Raw genomic sequence first — 19,685 nt, forward strand, 5'->3', positions numbered from 1 at the left:
TGAAGCGTTGGGTTTATTTCATGGACTAGGAAGAGTGTTAAACCCTAAACGAAGAAATGAAGGTATAGTAGTATAAAATTGCATAATCTATATGTATGATGTATAACATAATAGTACGACAATCCAATGTATGAGTAAAAGCGTCGGGACTTATATTAATTTTCATTTTCAAACAGTCTTTGTAGCACTACAGATTTAATATTCAAAGTTCTTCTGTAGTTTATTTAAACCTCTTGTTTGTCTTCCATCTTGTCATAATATCTTTAATGAGATTCTTGTCTTTTTAGGTATTGCTTGGAAGCTAGACTGTGACCTACAAAAGCTGGTAGACGAATTTAGTATACAACCTGCTAAATTCACGTCCTTTTTGTTTGAAAACTACTTAAAATACTTTGGTGCTTTGGGTGATGCTCAAAAAACAGCCGATATTTTAAGCTTTTCATTGGGTCTTTTAGAAAACTGGGAAAACCATGAACTCCTACTGATGGCTCTTTGGACAGCAGTTTCAGGTGTTATGATATTCAATGAACATAAAGTTAGTAAATGGAATCAAATTAAAGCACCTAGAAAAATTGAAAGAAGAATAAAAAGGTAATTTGTTTTGTTCAATTCCTATACAATTAAATAGAAAATCGTAAAAAAAATATTTTGCATTTAGTACCTAATTTAGAAAGAGCATTATAAAGGGTAAAATAATTGTAGTTTTAAATCTATTTGTTTCATCTTGTTGCTAGTATTTTAGCTTGTGTAGGAACATCGTAAAATTGAATTCACATGAGTTTCAATTTTTCAGATCTTTTTAGTTTTAATACCTCGGTAAATCGTAAATCGGTGATTCTTGTCAACAGGAACTAATTGTTTGTTACTTTATTGCTTTTAGTATTGAAGAGGGTCCTAGACTGCATCCCACTGATGGCTTCTATTACAACATACTAACGAAATCAAGTAAATACCCCGTGTTTAAGTAAAACTGTAATTATTAATATATATTTATAAGAATAAATCTTATCAAATACAAACGCCAAAAAAATTAATTGATTTTTGCAATCTCATAAATATGGCATTACTTTCTGATCATTTGTTTATGAGAAACCGTATGAAACGTGAGTGACGAAATAAAAACCTTAGTTAACTTAAATTAATTTTATTACATAGTTAAATGCATGTTTTCATTATCCAAAAGCCGTGCCTAACCTAATATTGATTTTCTATTTTGCTTTATTTTTATTTTACTTAAGCAAATAACATTGCAGCATAACTTTTTTATTAAAGAAAACAAACGGAATGCAATAACAAATATACAGTTTTCTAATCTATAACATTAGTTATTATTCATAAAGTTTTGGTATTTAAACCAAATAGAGTTTTCTTTTTAATATACAATTAAAGATCAACATTTATTAAGAAGTACATATCTTCTAATTACCATAAGTCAATTACAATGTTTTCATTGTTTTGTCATTTCTTGTTCGTGATTTTGAGACTGACTTTATCAACATTACATTTTTGGAGTAAAATGTTTCATAATCTTAAAATTCATGCCATAGATAATTCAGAACTGCCTGATTTTAAAATCATCAAATGATTAATCTGCGGAGTGTCAATTCGGAAATGGTAGATTTCAAAAGATCGAAAGCAGTTATACAGCTCTGATATCCATTAGATTAAATACCAAAAGAATATAAACTAACATCATCCTCGAGTATTAATGTATACTGTATGTAGAATAATATTCATAAGAATACTTGTGTCACATTACCCTATAATAAAACATTATTTTTGGTAGGTAAGTATGCATAAACATATAGCGCTAAATATGTGAGATAAATTCTAATTCCCTTACTGCTCTTTCTTATTGTTTGTCATTGCTTGGTTATAGCTTGGCGGATTTTCCTGAAACAACAAATGATGTAAGTCTTTTGCTAGCACTTTTTTTTCCTAACAATCTAAGCTTCTTAAAAGTTCAAAAACTGACCTTTATAGGAGAGAATATTCAATGTTACATAAATAAATATAGAACATATACTTACATAATATGCTGGAGGTGGTACATATGCCATTTGGGGCCGGTTCGGATCATAATAAGCAGACTGGGCAGCTTCAGCCGCTTTGGCGTCTTAAACAAAAATTATTTTAGGTTTTGAACGAAAGCATAACTTCATTGTAAATAAACTGTTAAGCAATAGTTTGACCGCTTCCAATATTATCATTTCAATTCAGACCTTACATTAATAAGGTTCAAAAAAAAGGTTTTACATAGTAATCATTGAAACAAACCCTAGTCATTAGTACCTCAATCACACTCACACTCACACTCACATGTTGAGCTGGAAATTCGCTGGTTCTCATACGTTCCAACAACCGAAAATTACATTATTTATTGATATTGGAAGCATGAATCGTCACTTATGCAACATGCCTACTTATTTAATTACTGATAAACCGTAGATTCAGCGCTATCTCTGATCACGCTTTGAACTTTAATAACATTACCTGCTGCATTTGTAAATCGAGCGCTAGGGGCTCCTGGCGGGTAACCGCCTGCGCCTCCTTGAGGAGGTCCATACCCACCAGCCACTCCTTGAGGAGGACCATAACCACCAGCTGCTCCTTGAGGGGGACCATAGCCACCCGCTGCTCCTGGAGGAGGTCCATAACCGCCTGGTGCTCCATATCCTTGACCTGGGCCATAACCGTTTGGTTGTCCGCCTGGGTATATTCCGGGGTATGGTGGTGGGACGTCAGTCATAAACACGGCATCAGTTGGGGGATGTTGTGGAAATACATTGGTGGGGGGCACCCATCCATAGTAACCTATAGAAATAAGGACATTTAGAAACGAATCAATTATCAATCACCTTAGAGTTACCTTGTGGGGGAGGCGCATAGGCTGGGGGAGGAGCAGCATACCATTGTGGCTGTGGGGGCTCATACGGTGGCGGCTCATTATTCATTGCTCCTCGTGTTGCTGAAAACGTATGGAGCAATATAAAAATATATATCCATTCCATTATATCAAAGATATTCATATTAAATTAATTTATCGGAATTAAAATATTAATTGAAGTCAAAATTTGTTACAAGAAATTGCATTTATTAGTTCATATAGAAAATGTTATTCGGCGTACACCTGACGAATCAACCAACTTTCTTTGATGAAATACACTGCATCACTTTTCGGAGAAAGTGAGTAAACACAATTGATATCCAATTATTCATTAGGTACGTTTAAATAATGAAAAAATCCGAATTCGTTATAGAATTAATCTGTAAAATAATCAGTAGAAATGTTTTTAGAAATTAACTAATTCTTTAAGATGTACCCTCCAGGGATATAAAGTTTTTTTTGAATACATATTTTACACTCCTGATGTTAAGTAATTATTAGTAATAGCTAAATAGTACCGCTAAGTTGCAATTGGAAATTTAAATTTTGACTATTACAACACCAAAAAGAATAGGTAATAATCTTGGGATAATATAAAGCTTTTCGTCGTAAAGTCGGAAATTGTAGATCATGATATGTTAAAAACAAAAAAAAATTAATCACTTACCATATTGTGCAACTCTTAATAAAGCCTGTCCAAATTCAATAGCTCCACCATGTTTGAATGTAATCTTGAATTTTGCTTCTCCTACCCAGTTGCCATTAGGTTGTGCTCTTACTTTCCCTTTTATGTAATTTGCCCCAAAAACTGGTTGTTCAATCTCAACCTAAGAAACACAATTGTGACGATATTTGAACACTTCAAAAGGATAAAGACGTACCTCACTAAGGGTAATGAAAGGGAAGCTAAAGCTCTGCATTTCATCTGATTGGGAACTACTGTTGAAGATAATTCGGTGTGTAGTAAGGAAAATTCTTCCGCTTTTCTTGCTTTTGAAAGCACTAGCATCTTGTCCGGACCATTCAACGTGTACATTGTCGGAGAAAAGTATGATTCTAGAAAGTGCCGTAATTAGTGCAAAATGATGCAAATGGGTATGACTAAAAATACTAATTTGGGTGATCAATGTCAAGTAATCCAAAACAAATATATATAGACCAATATTAAACATTATACATACTGTTCGCCAGAGTGAATCAATACTCCTCCGTTTATGTGTGCCGTGTTTAACGACATTGTAGCTATTAGTGGGAAACTTTCTTGCACAGAAATTTATTTCGCACAATGAACGATTAATAAATTAAAAAGTATCTTTGCTATTGTATTGACGGCGAAATAATGTCAGACTAACGTCAAAAGTGACACTATAATTTAGGTGGTAACTCTGCAATTCCACATAAAATAAAGACTGCGCAGTTTAGGCAACTCTCTTTAATATAGAGATAACAAAAGACATCAAAATTATTATTTCTTAATTCGAAAAAAATGTTTTACTAATTACTCTTTAAGTAGTAATTTGACACTTGTTTTGTTGACATTAGTGTCACATTGATGTTTACGTCATATTGTGATTTGTTTTCTTTTGTTTTTATCAACTTTTGCAAGCGTAAAGAAATAGAAACAAATCGAAAAGTGTATAACTATTGTTTTATTTTATGAATCTCATCAACTCCAATAAATAAACAAGTCTGACAAGTCTCAACTGTCACTCGATAACGAGTAATTTAACGCCACCATCGGTGGCAGTTGAACTCGCGGGTTGCAAAATTCAGGCGCCAACCTTGAATATACGCTAGTAGGGACGCAACCCTGAATACACAGTAGTAGGGATGCAAACACGAAAATAAAAAATAACTCCAACCACCATAGTAGAAATTTGGGTACCGAAATGTTAGATCGTGGTGTGAAAGTTGTTTCCACGTTGTTTCCACCGTTTCCACATTCCACAGCAAGGGAGTGGGCTATCTTTACTTGTCTTTATCTATGTATTTATCTATGGCCTTGATCGTCTTTACCTATGAAATGACATATAAATTGTTATTTAACGGTGAAACTAACCTAAGTAATATTTAAGAAAATAATGTAGAATTTGGAGATCGGGTGATACTAAAGCAGAATGAACTTTGCTCAAGATTTTAAATAGATATTGATAAATATAGGAGCGCATTTACCATAACAATAAATTCGCGAATCGCTTATTTTTGTACGGGCCATATTATTGTGTTATTCTGTGATTATTCTCTGTAAGCATTGCATGAAAAACAGCGCGTGTGAATTTTTAAACACTTGTAATCTTGTTTTTTTTTCTCTTAAGTAATTATTTCTTTAAAATTGAATGAAATGATTTCATATTTGGAACAAAATCCATGCCCCCAATAAAGCGATATTTAAATAAAATGAAGACGGCAAGTGAAAGTTGCTATTTACAATTGGTTGGTGATTTGAATGAATAAAAGAAAATTGAAACCCTGTTGCGAAAATTCCTTACGTTTGAAAATAAAGAGCTTAGAAAATGTCGAGCTTGAAAAGTGAAACTGGGAAGCAGGAATTGCAAGTGTTACTAGTTTTAAAAAACTTGGGATGTGGAGGTAAGTGTGTGAGAATGTTTAAAGCAATTATATTTATAACTTTCACATTGTACCTAGACATTTTCCATTTTACACCACAATGATTGGATGAAATGTTGTTTTTTTTCCTGGAATTGTCATTTATACTTAATTTTTATTTAGTTAATGTGTCTTGAAAAATGAGGGTACATTTTTTATAAATCCGATATAATCAATTATGATTATTATTAAGGAAGGTACTAGAATTTGATAACTAATATAAAATATTAGTTATTAACTACTATTACTAGCAGCACGAATTAAGAAATGCAATCAATTATTGCTGTGATTAAAAGAACAAATATAAATAATAATACACATTTATTTATAAAATCAGCTATAAAATAAAAGTAGTAGTATTCAGGCTATCCCATAAGCCATCATCAAAATGGTACTGCGACACTCGTTGGCTCAAAAGAAGATGAGCTGGCCTAACTTTTATTAAGGAAAATATCGGGCTTCTCGTATTTGATGGTCAAACTTGATGAAAACAGTTAGCTTCTTTGTAGTATTGAGAGAAATTTGCAATGGTTTTTAGTGAAACTTGCAAATTTAATGTTTTCCTGGGTAACACTCATTTCGGAAACTTAAGCTTCCGCTGCCATACGTATTGGGCAAGGAATACATTATTGACTGTATGGTTCGAAAACTAGCAGAACTCCTCTTTTGGCAGCTGGAATCAATTCAGTTGATTTAGTTGATGCATTAATTAATTTTTCTAGATTTTCCTGTTCTTTGCGAAATCCTGTAGTATTCACAGTTGTGCAATGTGCAAAATGTGTTTTTTCTGTGTCTTGCCATTTTCCAATTTTGCATATGGCATCCCAGAAAGCATTATTATAATATATGTTAACACGTAAAAAAATTTAGCACGTACTCAACAAACAATTCTCCATTGAAATTAAGTAGATGATAGTAGGATAAATAACTAATTGAAATTGAATTGAGTCCTACTCAATGTTTCCTTTCTCAAGGAGCGGTTATCTTATGATGCGATGCTATGTACTCTTTGTACTTATGTACTTTAATATGTGTTACTTCAATTGAGCCGCGTTCCTGTTAAAAATGACTTGCTTTAATAGAATTTCTTTTCAAATTATTTCATCAAAATATGAGTCTTACCTAAGAACAAATTCTCAGCGTGTTTCACCAAAATACATCGTACCATTCTCCCGATATTTCAATAAAGACCAATTTTTGAAGAACTTTGACCATCCATAGCAGAGGAGCCAGACATTTTTTGTTAATAAAAGTTAGGTCAGTCTTTTGATGCAAAGAATATCGCAGTATTCTTTTGATCATGTGCTTACGGGACACCCTGTATACTTCGTTCACTATAACTATGCTTGCACGTCATCAATCGTCTGTCGAGCGTTGTTGCCATACCCGCCACAAATTATATAGATAAACATAAATCTCGAAGCAGTATTAATTTTTCTCAATGCTATCTCGCTTCTGCTGATTATTCTTTATGGAATAATGGTTTATTGCAAAAGCACCAATATACCGCTAACGCAAAAGTCATGGACAAGTACATAACAAATGCAACAGGATTTTTTATTAAAAACAATTCCGATAAATCTTCGATCCATTCGGCAGCATTGTAATTTTCACCAACCTAATAATTAAATAAAATAAAGATGAACATAATCAACGTCGCTTTAAATTAGGTCGTATTCTAAAGTTCTTTTGCATTTTATGATTGCTTGAGGTTCTCCAATGCCCAAAACACAATAAAAAAGATTCGCCTTATCACACAATTTTCATGCATAATTGTTTTTATGTTGGTAGTCAAATTTCGCCACTGATGACTTGCGATCAAAGTTATAGTGTATACATGCATTGTCTGCGATTGAAATATTTTAAGGTCAACTTAAAAACTATCAAAACGCAACGTATGAGTTAATTTGAATATTCCATATCCGCATTCCGAGAGTTGTTTGTGAATAATCTGATTTTATCTCAAAATTTAAAATATTCTTACATATCTTTACAAATATTGTGTAAATTACTGACACGGTGTTCTTTTCCATGCTATGTTGCACAGTGTGCATTTATTCTAGCTTGTCTCTGTTAGCTAGACCAATATAAAAAGTTTAAATGATTTCGGTTCACAATTTTTCGAAAACCGGCTGGTTTATGGATAATAAACAGGTATCTTTTTACCATGGAAGCAACCAGTCAAGCAAAGGCGTGATTAAAAATTCGGACATCGCTTTCCATTAATAAGTTTTGATAAAAAAACTACGTTTAGATTCAAAATTTCTACTTAACTAAACCTAAATTTCGCACAATAGAGAATTCAGTGCAGACCATCCTGTATAGTTTATATATTCGACTGTAACTAAATACTTATTACGTGTCGATTTTAAATGAAATAATTTGGTTGGCTGCCAAAAAAGTAATCAATGTTATTTTAAAGTATAAATGCATCTGATGTATTCTGAGGATTTCCTATGGTGGCTTAAGACAACTGCCAGTTATGATTTGTAACTGATACTTATAGCAAACGCTATGGTAATAACCGGACAATGTAGGATACACTTAATGCCATTCAAGATGCTTACCAATACCATCAGTAACTTACTACTTTTGTACTATTTATGCATTTACAGGAGTTGCTGGAATGGTTTCTAAAACGACTGTAGCCCCTTTAGATAGAGTGAAAATTCTATTGCAAGCACACAATCTTCATCACAAGAATCATGGGATGTTTGGTGGCATTAAACATATCATAATGAGGGAGGGACCTTTAGCGCTTTACAAAGTACGTTTTCCACTTTCGTTTAAGACACTGAAACAATTTCAGCGATTTTTTTTTCAAAGGGTAATGGTGCTCAAATGGTGCGAATATTCCCCTATGCCGCTTCTCAGTTCACAGCCTTTGAGATCTTCAAAAAGTACTTGGATGGCATTTTCGGCGAAAAATCCCATATTGATAAATTTATAGCAGGAGCGGCTGCAGGTGTAACAGCAGTATTTTTGACTTACCCGTTAGATACAATAAGAGCAAGACTTGCTTTCCAGGTGAGTTTAACAAATTGTTTAAATATTATTTAAAGACATAGAGAAGAATGTGAATAATATTATTTTTTTAAATTTGAGCCTCCCAAAGTAATGGAACCTTCAATTTGCCGAAAAATATTTATGTCTAATTTATTTATCAAAAACGTTCAAAATTAATGTATGGTTGAATTATATTTTATGGCAGTGCTGTTTCTGGTTATTAATAGTTTCCGAGCAAGACACCCTCATTTTTCTTTGTCGATTACATACATTTATAATTTTTTTGTGTGTGATTGTGTTGATTTTACCAAAAATTCGCAAGTAAATGCTGTCTTAGTAATTTGACTAGTTTATTTTATTCGAATTTGTATGTATAATCTGTGGTAGTAAAGGATGGAAATCTGGAGTAGTAAAGTAAAGTTTCAAATAATTGAGACCCACTAATTTCCAAACCCAAATCGAAAAAAATATATTGGAAAGACCAGGTGCAATTACCTAATAAACCCTATAAACACTCTACTGTAAATATTTCTACGAATTTCTTATACATTACGAAGAACTTGGCGCAATACGAAAATAAACATCAACATGATTCAATATTTCACTTACAAAAAGCAAATTAAATATTTGCTAGTGCTAGTGCGCAATAGAAAAATAAGTGGATTTCAAGGAACTAAAATTCGAAAATTCACGTTTATTCCAAGATCTTAGCGAAATCGGTATTCACTGTGGATGTACTGCTTAGGGGCACAAATATGATAAAGAAAAAACTAGGATTATTTTTAAGTACAGGGTGACTTCAAATCGCAGCAATTTATTTTAGAGGTTACTTGTGAAAAATGGAAAAATAATTTAACGTTTTTTTAAAATAAAGTATCCCGATAGATTTTTGTTGGTTAATATAATGAACCTTTCAACGTTACATGTACGATTAGCTTTTAATTGGCGTAACTATTCGCGAGTTCAACTACCGATGGGAGTGCTGCCAAACGTAAACATTACTCGCCTTTTAACTTTTTAAAGTCTACAACATAAAACAATACTTACACATTTTTCAATATGTTTCTATCTGTTTAAAGGCTTGCAAAAGCTGAGTAGAACTAAACAAAATAAGTCACAATGACATCTAATCAAAATAAGTGTCAAGTTTTGGTCTTTTGAACTCGGGGATTGGTCGAATATGTGCTGTCAGCGCTCTGTCACCGGTGACACTTAAAAAAGTACACTATTTGACAGGGGCGTTATTAAAAATTGGTTTAATTCAGTTGCAAGAATCGACTTTAACTTCGGGACAATCACATCTTTAATTTATCGGAAATGTCTGTTACATGGCGCGATCTGAGAATGTATTATTCTTAATGTTAGATATCGACTAGAATAAAAAACTTAAATAAAAAAAATTCAAATTCTTTATGTAATTTTATTCTCGATTTTTTAACTAATAATTTACATGTCGAGATATGAAGGGAAATTCGAAAGTACGTTTTCTACTTCAAGTTTTTAATACCATACAGATTGATTTTGCAATATATTCATTCTTAAGATTACAAGTGCTGCCCTCTACAATACCAATAACCGGCAACAATACACATAACTGGCCTCGGCTATGGAGGCACATACTAAAGTTTATATTTTTACCAGCTTCTCCATTCGTATTGTTGGAAATGCCCACAAAATTTAAGGCCCAAAAAATTTTTCGCTGTAAAAATAGTATTGTAGCAAAGCTTCGTTAAACTTTTACATTTTATTTACGTTAAGAAACAACTGCATTTTTAATATATCGACAATATTCTATAAAACATCAATTGTTGTCCACTAAAAATACGAGATAAATTGCGAGCTACCAACAATTTTCTAGCTCATCTTCATTTAAAAAGCGAAAATACGTATATAAGGAATTGGAACATTTTTGTTAATCAAGATTTTGAAGAATTCATATAGAGTTCTTGAAAATTAATTTATTGACAAAATTTATACTTTATCTTAAGTTGATAATATTAATTTTGGGTTCGTCAAGATAAAACACTTACAGCAACATATGTGAAATGTACTGAATTTCTTTTCATCCACTTCAGTGGTTTTTAGGCAATTTTTCCAGCATGCCAACTGTGAGGTAAGCATGCCAAAAGTGGGCAATTATGAGACTCTTAAAACAAAAAGAAACTCGATTAGATTAGTCAATCTCAACAGCACTTACCTTCTTAAATCCAACCAATTTACTGCTACTGATAAACCCACTCATAATCGAGTGGAAAAAATGAAGAAATACTTGTCGTAACCAGTAAATTCAGGCAAATCCTTAATGGATAGTGAAATATAATTGTGCGCAATAGTCGATAATTATTTCAGAAATATTTCAGGATCAGAAATATTTCTTGAAATATACACTTTATTGCTTCGTACTAATTTTTTTTTCATTAATTATTAAGTTGCGTTTCATTAATTATTAAGTTTGATGTTTTGCGGGAAAGAAAAGGTTTATGTTGTTAATTATGTAGGAATTGTAAAAACTATAATATAATAATTATTAATAAGCTGCTTGAAAGAGAGTGGCGTTTTAATAAAATGAAATATGCGCTTTTCAGGTGTAGGTCAGTTAATAGAAAGTGATACATATTTACATTTAAAGCTGAACACACTTCTGAGAAAAAAATGAGGGTTTAAGATTTTAAAAAGTTGGTTTTTTAAGATTTCGTATAGAAAAATTTGTATGTATAAAACTGGGACCTTCTACTTGCTTGCCTAAGTAAATTAGTCCTTTTTTTTAAATTTCCTCTGTAAATTCCCATCGCAGAATATTTTCCACGCTCTGATCGTCCATGAACTGAAAAATTTTCCAAGTTCTTTAAGTCTCAGTCACAAATGCCGAACTTTGTTCATTTCGTATACAGGGTTCACTGTATAAACTACTGCCCACATTTTAAGAGAATTTTGGTCGTGACATGAACATACGCTAGATTTTCTGCTGTTGTTTTCTGACTGACATCAAAACATTTAACGGTAAATCGAATCTCTTAGAGTTAGTTTTACACGTACTTGCAAATTAAGAGATGCAGTATTTCTAGTCATATACTTTCATTTTCGTTCACTTGAAAACGGTAAACACCATTTTTTGAACATTAAACACTTTAACGCCATGAAATTCGGATGAGAATATTTTACAAATACTCTTGCTGATGAACTTAATCGTGCGATCAGTTCACTAATATCGATATGTTTTATTACAGATAAGTGGTGAACATGTATATACAGGTATATTACACACCGCAACTTGCATATTTAAAGACGAAGGCGGATTCCGAGCGCTTTATCGAGGTTTCGCGCCTACTCTAATGGGCATGGTTCCCTATGCAGGGCTGTCTTTTTATTGCTTTGAGTATCTGAAATATGGCTGTTTAAGATACTTGCCAACGTGGACTTCACGACCTTGTCCAAAAAATACTGGTAAATCAGTTTCCAGGACATTTTCAATTTTTACTATTTTATTTTTCCTTAGGCGGGGTGGTTCTGACAGTTCCAGCAAAGCTTCTTTGTGGGGGAATGGCCGGGGCAATCGCTCAAAGCTTTAGTTATCCATTGGATGTTACGAGAAGACGCATGCAACTCGCAATGATGAAGCCAGAAACACAGCACTTAGGCCATGGAATGGTTAAAACATTAAAGCACATCTATGCGGATCATGGGATCATGAAAGGCCTTTACAGGGGAATGTCCATAAACTATATGAGGGCCACTCCAATGGTAGCCACTTCCTTTTCGACATACGAATTATGTAAACAGTTTATGGGCTTGGATACTGGATTGGCTGTGTGATTATACAGTTCACTTTTGAAATCGATTTTTTTCTTTAGCTAAACAAGAATGACAATGGGCATGGTTGGGTCTATTTATTTTATTTTTAATTAATTGGATAACATACAGTTTCAACTGTACATGTACCTACATACATATTGATATTTTGAATAAGCTAAGTAAGTGAAACCGAAGGAAAAATAAAATTGTTGATGTTGCTATACATTTTTTCATTGTTACACTTCACACGTTCAACACTAGGCCTGAATAACACTGTGTTGAGTTGCGCTTTTGAGTTGATGCCGCTCTGTGAGCTCGTGAGTTATAACTCATCGCTCCTTACTGCGCCGCACCTCGAATTGCGCTTGTAGCGGAATAATTGGTTGAAATTTCGTCGATTTCTATCCTCGCTCGGAAATTGAGCAACAGATTGATAGCAATATTTTTAGAAAAACAAAATTAATTCGGTTATTAATTGTAGTTTTGGCGTTGTGCATTAATTACTGTAGATGAATGAAATTAAGACAAGTTTAAATGGCGCTAATTTAAAATTAAATTAGTAGAAGATCGGCGCTCGGAGCGTTTTTCGTTTAGTTGTTTATTTTCGGTAAGTTGGAACGTGAAATTTCCCTTTGGAAATATTGCAATGCGATCAGACACTTTCCACAAAAATATATAAACAAAGTGAAATCGAACTGCCAAGCAAAGCATGAATCATCGAAAGGGCGAACCCGAAATGATTAAATAATCATGTTTATTCTATAGTTCGATGTCTTTTTTGTCGAAAAGGTGTTTGAATGTGAGTTTGATATCGACAGAGAACGAAATTGGTCGATGATCCTTTGTGTCGTGTGAATCGCGTTCTTAATGGGAAATGTAGAATCATTGTGAAGCTTCTGGCAAGTGCGGTAGTTTGTAAAAGTGTAGTGAACTTTTTGAGGAACAACGGATAGAAAATGGAAAATGGAGGATAGGTCCTCATCTTGCAGAAAGCTGGAAAGAATTATCTCTAATCTATAACTCTTTTAGCTTAAACAATTATATCACTACAATCAAGAGAGACTTCAACATATTTTTATTGGTTTATATCTGGGGCAATTCAAAATGCTCATTGGTTTTTTGGTTTGTTTCCAAAATAAAGTAGGGATCCGCCATAGTCAAGATATGGTTTAATGATACTATTAAAAATCAACTTTTTTACTCATTTTACCAATTATGTATTCAAAATATAAACATTTCGATTTTTTTGATTCGAAAAAAATTAGGGTAATAATGGGAACTTTTTACGATCTCCTTCTAATTTTGTCCAGGAGATTATATATTATTAATTTCTGAATCTTACTTAGCGAATAAGCATATTAATGGGAAAATTCAATTACAGAATGCAATTACACGGGGACAACATCATTACAGGCTGGTCGCATTAAGGGAACAAGAATATATTTTAACAAGTAAACCTCATACCAACTCGCATTTGTAAAATTAATTCATGCAATGCAAATTAGGCCGAATTTATTTATTCTTGTGATATTCATATATCAAGGCATTTTGAGATTAGTCTGGTAGATGGCAAACACTGCGATTATGATTTTCATGATAATTTTTGAAAAGTTCTTAATTTCTACTTAAATGTGTACTTAATGAAACTTGCCTTCGTGCAGTAATCATCCACAGGGTGGTGTTACAAAAATGAGTCATCGTAAAGATAAAGTGAAAAAGCTGGCAAAATAGCCTTGAAGGAGCTGTGCTAAAGATAAAGAAGTGGAAGAAAGTGAAAAAAGAAGATGAATAGAATCACAGAACATACCCCCTAGGGGGGATGTTTTGTGAATAGAATAACCTACAAACTTATTGAGGTTAAGTAATAAATGAAAATGTTCAATTAAATGTAATAATTAATTAAAAGATGTATGTTATTATTCGAGTATATAATATACCTTTTGATTTGCCATGTTGATCAGAAAACTACTTCAACGAAGTTCACTTTTATTCAAGTGTAAAAACCTACCGGGACAGTGCAGTGAAAATGTTACCAAAAGATACTTTAAAGTTTCACCTCTACATTTTAAGGAGCAAACTAAGGAAGACAAAACCTCTGTAACAATTAGAGATGGATTTCAAGAAGTGAGGGACAAGAACAAAGACACGTATCTGCAAATGATTAACATATATATTGATAAAGAGCATGTGTATCGAAGAGGACATGTTGAATTTATCTATGCAGCACTGAAGCATATGAAAGAATTCGGAGTACACAGAGATTTAGAGGTTTACAGGACCTTAATAGATGTCCTGCCGAAAGGAAAGTTTGTTGCCCAAAATTTAATACAGGCCGAGTTTATGCACTATCCGAAACAACAGCAATGTATCATTGATTTGCTTAGTCAAATGGAAGAAAATAATGTACTTCCTGATTTTGACATGGAAGACCAGCTTGTTGCGATATTTGGCAGGCGAGCTTTTCCCGTGAGGAGATACTGGAGAATGATGTATTGGATGCCTAAATGGAGATATGCTTCGCCGTTTCCTCTACCAGACCCCTTACCCAAAGACACTTACGAGTTGGCTAAACTGGCAATAGAAAGGATCAGTAATGTAGATCCCACTAATCAAGTCACAATATATCAGACTGCAGATATCAAAGATTCAGTTGACGACACATGGATTATAAGTGCACAAAGTGTCTCACAAAAGCGCCTTTTAAGTGACAATAGCGTTAAGGTCCCAGTATTTGTAGAGGGACCTTTCACAGTCTTCCTTCGTGGGAATTACATCAACTACTTTATTTTACGTGGCCAACCGCGATCTTTCGATGATACATTGGAAAATCCAGACAATGTAGAGAATATTAAAGCTCCATTTTTTAATTTTAAACCACCTATTGAAAATTTGGTAAAAGTGATGCCATCCGTGCATGAACAAGAAGATGGCGTCATATACTCATTGTGTGCTACAGGCACATCCAGTAAAGATTCTTTGCTTTCATGGATAAGACACCTAGAACTTGATGGTAATCCGATTTTGGCAGAGCTACCCATTGTTTTCACGTTAAAGAGTTCCACTAGGGAAATAACCGTCGAAAATGAAAGCGATTTGGAGAAAAAAAGAATTGAAGATGGTTAATTAATTATAACTTGTTTAGAGAAATAAACCAGTTACAAAAATCACATTTTTTAACTGTTCCCACTGTGTTGTGTTAAACCCATCGAACTTTGTTTTTATTGAGAAGTAGTTCTGTCGATTTTATTAATATATGAAGTGATTAGAGCAAAATAGTTTAATTGTATGCCAGTTTTTTTTGAGAAACTCCCTTCCAAAGATTTTTGCTATTAAATTTTTTGTAATAAAAGATGAATGCCATCGATCAGGGGCAAATCAAAAAAGTCAATTTCAAAATGATCAGTTAAAAGATACAGAAAATTGTTTAATGAAAACTTTCTTTTTTCCGTATATCTTTTTACTGAGGAAAAATGGGTCATTTCGAAATTGACAATTTTTTCCTGTATCTCTTAAGCAAGAAAAAATTCGGACAAGAGTTCACCCCGACTGAATCCACTCATAAGGAGTCGTGAAACCATGTAATAGTACATTATATGCCTAGATCGACAAGTAAGCTATTATATACCTCGCACTTTTATATCCTGAGGCGCGTACCCAGTTTTAAAAAGGTTTAAAATAGGCGCTTAGAATTAAAACAAGAAGGCTTCTTTCGATTCATAAACCCTTCGTTTTTATTGGTTCACCATGCAATGTGGCAATTTACGGCGTATTCCGCCATTGTGTGAAGAAGGCCGATAAAGTCCAATTTAAATCCGACGTTAGTACTTCAATCTCCTCGTAGATTGTACTAAATAAGACGAAATACTAAATCCTCAAAGTCTTTATTGTACTGTACAAAAGTTAACTTAGAACATATATCACAAAAATATTTATAAATTGCTAAATGTAAGATTCATTAAGTAAAATGTGTACAGATATTCTGAACAAACTATGGCACACTCTTCCATAAAGTGACATTTTCCATATAAAGTATAAATTAAAAGTAAAAAAATACTAAGCAGGCAAGATTTGTTAGTTAGACAATCATATCATTGTCTAAAACATATGATATCCGTTAATAAGATCTCACAGCTCACAGTTACAGTTAATGGCCCACGTATACGGTATAGTGACCCATAACGAAGGAAGTGAAGGTAATAATGAAAAACATTCTCCAAGCATTCTTCCCTTTTTACAAGTTGGATATACCAACTTTGTTTTCTCTATGATTACCTTCAATTTCCAATTTCGTTTAATTCATTTTGCCTATTTATTTGTTCCAGACTTGAAGACGCGTTGAAAAATGTGATAAAACAGCTGAAAATAAATATTGCTTTTTAATTAAATACTTAACTTTATTACAGGGCCACCTCCCATAACCGGACATTTTTTTGTTTTTGGAGCTTACACTTATACCATCATACAATATGATATATTTACTTTCCCGTATACTGTGGGCGCAAAAGTAGAACACCTAGTGCTTCATAATGATTATGGCCTATGTGCGAAAAGTAAAATAGTAGTTTTCGATACAAGGGCGAAAAGTATCGTCAGGAGTTCGAAAAACTGATTTTCTCCCTCGTATCAAACAACATTTTTTATTCGAATGAAAGACATAACACGAATTATTAGTGCCATTTCTGACATTGTCACGTTTTGACGTTTGTAAGTTTTCAAAAGCGTACTTTTGTAAGCATATAAATACAACTCAAACAATGAGTGTAATTGTAAACAACTTGTAACCAAGTTATAATTTACAAATTGTACGTAAACTTTAAATTATGATCAACAGTTGTCGATAAACCTACGTAATTCATTAGAAAGCATGTCAGTTACTTTTTAATGAAAATACTTTAAAAATATAATGACAGTGATATGTTAAATTTGTCACATTTCCTGTTGCGCACATGTGCGTACAAGTCCATGCGCAAAAGTGAAACAAATGAAGAGTAAAGAAAAGTGCTTCTTTATGATCATCGCTTCTGATTGAAAAATGGCAGTTTCAGATTCATTCGAATAAAAATATGTTTTGCCCATATGATGGTACAACTTTGTGTTAGTTAATTTTTTTCACACAGGTTTAGTTTGAAAATACACAAGACTAGTCTTTTTCCAACAACTGATTTTTTGAAAATAAACAAGCACTTAACTCTACGAAATGAGGCGAAACATTACGTATTTAAATAATGTTGAGAAAAGTCTCCAAAAGCCCTCTCCTATAGCGAGCTAAATACAAAAATATTATCAAATCATTGATTTAAGTATAACTTAGTTAACAAAATAAATACTATGTATCAATACTATTTACATTATAATGCATGTAAATGACGCCACCATGAGATATGTTTTTTTACTACTAACCCGAGAAGTCCCCATTATTTACTCCATTTCGCTAGTTAGAAGTTATATTTCTCTCCCTAGGTCAATCAAAATAATAAAAAAGTCCCTAGGTAAATAATGAAAGATGTGTACGTTCTTCATTATTGTTAGTTGTCCACCTTTATAAGTTCAAGAGAGATTCATTCCATCCATTTTCAGTTCGAAAATCACTTTAACTTTAACATTCACAAATTTTTCGCCTTTCCCAAGAGTTTTTCATAGAACTATTTCGCCCGCAGTTTTCTGGAGACAGAAAAAATTGCCAACTGAACGTCAGAATATCAAATATAATGTCACTTTTCAGAAAATTTATTGGAAATTCAAAATCTAATTAAATCAATTTAGGAAATTATCCGTGTTAGTAGCAAAAAAATTCTATATATATACTTCGGTCGAGAAGACTATTAAATACCTCGCACATTATATATAAAAGTTCTCGGTATATAATAGCTTACTTCTCTACCTAGGTATATAATATACTATTATTCGACATAATTAGTTGTCTTACCACCCGCGAGTTTTGAAACTTTAGGTTATTGTTTTGTAAAAAGGTCTGCAATAAAACTGGCACTAGATTAGCAGACCATTCAAATTGCTCTCAGTTCTACATATATACAAAAAAATACAAATGCACCAAAGTAAGCATTTAGAAGCTACTACTTATTAATCCTAAAAGAAGTGTAGAAAGTGCACACTTTCACTAAAAGAGATTTAGACAATGCGATCGTTTGTAGCACATGAGTAATACAAATAAATTAAATGTATTGAGGTTTCACTGTGATAGTGATTTTAAATGGACCTGATTATTGTAATACTATAATTTCAGTCCTTTAATTTGATGCCTAGCCATTGACGAGCAACGGCAGGGACCCAAATAGACAATATAAAATTAACAAAATTTTCTACTCTGTGATGTCAGAACATTGTTTGAGAAAATTATATATAGCTTGAAAAGCTTAGCCATTGAAGGCTAACGAAAATCATCTACTTTGTCATAGGAAATTTCCAATCAGTATATCGATGACTTTTTGCACGATTTAAAACACTGCCATATTTAGACCAATTTAAATGACCGTTTCATTTCCATTGCGTAGGTGGTGACTTCTAGAAGACTTTCTGCTCGAATGAGGGTGACTACTTTGTCTTGAACCACTGTATGCACTGCCCTGCATACTGATAACCCCAGAATGATGTGGAACGGAATACCTTAAAAATAGTTAACACTATTATAAGTCTATTATAAGTATTTTAGAAGCATATTTAGAGTGTCCCGTAAACTTTCAACAATACTTCACCGGGTGAAATATAAAAAACGCAAAAAAATTTAATTTTCAAAAATAGCAGAATTGATTTTGCTAGAAAATTGGGCTCATTCCAAAAAAATATTTGGAAAATTCGACACTCTCATCGCTCTGAAGAGTTTTCAAGTTTCTTTCAGATTTCAGGTCATTCCAATTTTAGCAAATTTTTTATTAAGCAATTCTTTCTACGCAAAAAAACATATAATTTTTATTTAAAATACTGACAATCTTCAGGTATTTTCTGTAAAAATTATATAATTATAATTTTGGAGAAAACTCTAATAATTTTTTCTGGATTTTTTCCCAAAAATATTTTCCAGAACAGAACAAGTGAAAAGTTTAGAATCAATTATTCGGAAAACTCGTCACTTTTGTCGCTGGGAATAATTTGGTTACTGGTGCTTCTTCGTGAACATTACTAAAATACTTCAAAGCATTATATATGTATCGTAAAAAGTCTATATGATAGAGCAAAAATAATTTGTAATCAATCTAATTGTTCCAAAGAAAAACAATTTATAAAAGAAATTCTAAATTTCAATAATTATCCAAATTCTTTTATTGAAAAATGTTTTAACCAAATAGAATTCCCACGAACAAAACAAAATCAAAATAAACCTATTACGAACCTTTTCATTCCATTTATTCCGGGACTTTCAGATCAAATTAAACGA

At 32.7% G+C, this 19,685-nt stretch overlaps 3 protein-coding genes and 3 long non-coding RNA genes across 6 annotated transcripts; 3 read left to right on the forward strand and 3 right to left on the reverse strand.

Moving 5' to 3' along the window:
• Positions 1-290: 290 nt before the first annotated feature.
• Positions 291-1,030, forward strand: LOC125504104. Its single transcript, XR_007281276.1, has 2 exons — positions 291-591; positions 881-1,030. It is a non-coding gene; the product is annotated as an uncharacterized LOC125504104 (long non-coding RNA).
• Positions 1,031-1,128: 98 nt separating this feature from the next.
• Positions 1,129-4,323, reverse strand: LOC125504103 (WW domain-binding protein 2-like). The gene is made up of 7 exons (XM_048665476.1): positions 4,069-4,323; positions 3,769-3,943; positions 3,555-3,714; positions 2,870-2,968; positions 2,494-2,814; positions 2,031-2,116; positions 1,129-1,893 (listed from the first exon to the last, which is right to left on the reverse strand). Exons 1-7 carry the CDS (start codon positions 4,122-4,124, stop codon positions 1,840-1,842), a joined length of 951 nt encoding a protein of 316 aa, XP_048521433.1. The 5' UTR covers positions 4,125-4,323; the 3' UTR covers positions 1,129-1,839.
• A 423-nt stretch (positions 4,324-4,746) lies between these two features.
• Positions 4,747-12,513, forward strand: LOC109542174 (graves disease carrier protein). Its single transcript, XM_019911278.2, has 5 exons — positions 4,747-5,476; positions 8,110-8,261; positions 8,321-8,521; positions 11,728-11,944; positions 11,997-12,513. Exons 1-5 carry the CDS (start codon positions 5,401-5,403, stop codon positions 12,311-12,313), a joined length of 963 nt encoding a protein of 320 aa, XP_019766837.1. The 5' UTR covers positions 4,747-5,400; the 3' UTR covers positions 12,314-12,513.
• LOC125504105 lies at positions 5,799-9,747 on the reverse strand. The gene is made up of 3 exons (XR_007281277.1): positions 9,548-9,747; positions 6,617-8,288; positions 5,799-6,550 (listed from the first exon to the last, which is right to left on the reverse strand). It is a non-coding gene; the product is annotated as an uncharacterized LOC125504105 (long non-coding RNA).
• LOC125504106 lies at positions 9,984-10,905 on the reverse strand. Its single transcript, XR_007281278.1, has 2 exons — positions 10,531-10,905; positions 9,984-10,199 (listed from the first exon to the last, which is right to left on the reverse strand). It is a non-coding gene; the product is annotated as an uncharacterized LOC125504106 (long non-coding RNA).
• Positions 12,514-13,944: 1,431 nt separating the features above from the next.
• Positions 13,945-15,456, forward strand: LOC109542173 (evolutionarily conserved signaling intermediate in Toll pathway, mitochondrial). Its single transcript, XM_019911277.2, has one exon. It carries the CDS (start codon positions 14,243-14,245, stop codon positions 15,413-15,415), a length of 1,173 nt encoding a protein of 390 aa, XP_019766836.2. The 5' UTR covers positions 13,945-14,242; the 3' UTR covers positions 15,416-15,456.
• Positions 15,457-19,685: the final 4,229 nt, after the last annotated feature.

Source organism: Dendroctonus ponderosae, unplaced genomic scaffold (genome assembly GCF_020466585.1).
Source record: "Dendroctonus ponderosae isolate FM_Combo_2020 unplaced genomic scaffold, Dpon_F_20191213v2 Dpon_F_20191213_392, whole genome shotgun sequence".
Classification (NCBI taxonomy): Eukaryota; Metazoa; Arthropoda; class Insecta; order Coleoptera; family Curculionidae; genus Dendroctonus; species Dendroctonus ponderosae.